This window comes from Nannospalax galili, unplaced genomic scaffold (assembly GCF_000622305.1).
Source record: "Nannospalax galili isolate Female #2095 unplaced genomic scaffold, S.galili_v1.0 scaffold19529, whole genome shotgun sequence".
Classification (NCBI taxonomy): domain Eukaryota; kingdom Metazoa; phylum Chordata; class Mammalia; order Rodentia; family Spalacidae; genus Nannospalax; species Nannospalax galili.
This window is the reverse complement of record NW_008359754.1, coordinates 21,173-22,558: the sequence shown is the minus strand read 5'-3', so window position 1 is coordinate 22,558 and position 1,386 is coordinate 21,173. Positions and strand designations below refer to the sequence as shown.

Below are 1,386 nucleotides of genomic sequence, written 5' to 3'. Positions count from 1 at the left end.
TTTCATACATGTGTATAAGGTGTTTTGATCCAGTCCATATCCACTCCCTCCCCTCCAACTCTTCCCATATATACTCTTTTCCAAAAGCCAAAAATGTCAAAAATATTTGGGAGCTCTTATTTGCTTGTTGTTTTGAGACAGGGTCTTACTGTGTAACCCTAGCTGGCTTGAACTTGCTATGAGTTTAAGCTGGTCTTAAACTCACAGAGATCCACCTGCCTCTGCCACCTAGCTTACTTTTTATAAGGTTTTAGGTTAGTCTGACCCTGTAATTATGTATTTCAGTTTTGATTATCAAATATACTTACTTTCTAAACTGTTTTAAGATGGCTGACTTGGATTTTTGTATTTTATACAAATGTTCTTTTAGCAAATAGAATAGAGGGCGATAAAGTTTTAAACTAGCATTTGTATATTTAAAAAAGTGGAGAGTCTGTACTTTTTACTTTTTAAGTAAATATACCATGTTTAAAGGGTTTTTATAAATCTGTAAGTTCATTGGAATCTCATGATTATCAGCCTTGGTTAAAGAGTCTTTGAGGTCAGTATTTTGCTTTTTACATTAGGAAAATGTAAGTCTTTTGAAAAAATCTTTTTTTGTCTAAATTCCTACTTTTGTATTCCAGGAAATTGAACTTGAATGTGGAACCCAGCTTTGTCTTCTGTTTCCCCCTGATGAAAGTATTGACTTGTATCAGCTCATTCATAAAATGCGTCACAAGAGAAGAATGCATTCTCAGCCCAGATCAAGAGGTCGTCCATCCCGTCGAGAACTAGTCCGGGATGTGGGAAGGTTAGAAACGTTCTTTGGACTGATAATAGGCACATGTATCAGGATAACATGATGGAGGAATATGATTCGTCAAAAGTTTGTCCTGCGGTAAAGAAGAAAGAGAAAATCCTCATATCAAGCTGCATGGACTAGTTTGTGGCTTCATTGAGGATTTCACATGGTCACCTTGGTCTCAGTCATTTTTCAAGAGGAAAATGGGAATCTTTCCTTATGCAGAAAATAGTGTTTGCTAACGAGTGATGACCAGTTTAGATCAGACAGTATTCTGATAATACAGTATACAAGTAAAATGAGGTAGGCATTTTGTTTCTAAGAACAGGCTAGAAAGAAGGAAGAGGAGGAAGTCTTTATTTGCAAAATTTGTTAATATTTTGTAAAAAGCCTTTTCTTTCAGGTCTATCTCTGGATAAGCCTTATCACATATGGGACTTTTATAAAGGATCACTAATATTTTTTCAGAAGATGACGCCTCATTTAGAGGATAAAATGTTTTAAGTTATTTTCGTATTCAAGAAGAGCATTATTGGGACTGTTTCAAATTTTGTCACCGTGATGTGTTAACCCCATTGCCACATATTCTCTAACATGTGCCC

At 35.5% G+C, this 1,386-nt stretch overlaps 1 protein-coding gene across 1 annotated transcript in view; it reads left to right on the top strand.

The window, feature by feature from the left end:
• The window catches only part of LOC103726175 (YTH domain-containing protein 1), a gene marked incomplete at its 5' end in the record, with an annotated part of 10,070 nt that overhangs the window by 638 nt on the left and 8,046 nt on the right, over nt 1-1,386 (top strand). The window contains 1 exon segment of the mRNA XM_029558908.1: nt 627-793. Coding sequence (XP_029414768.1) covers nt 627-793 — 167 coding nt within the window.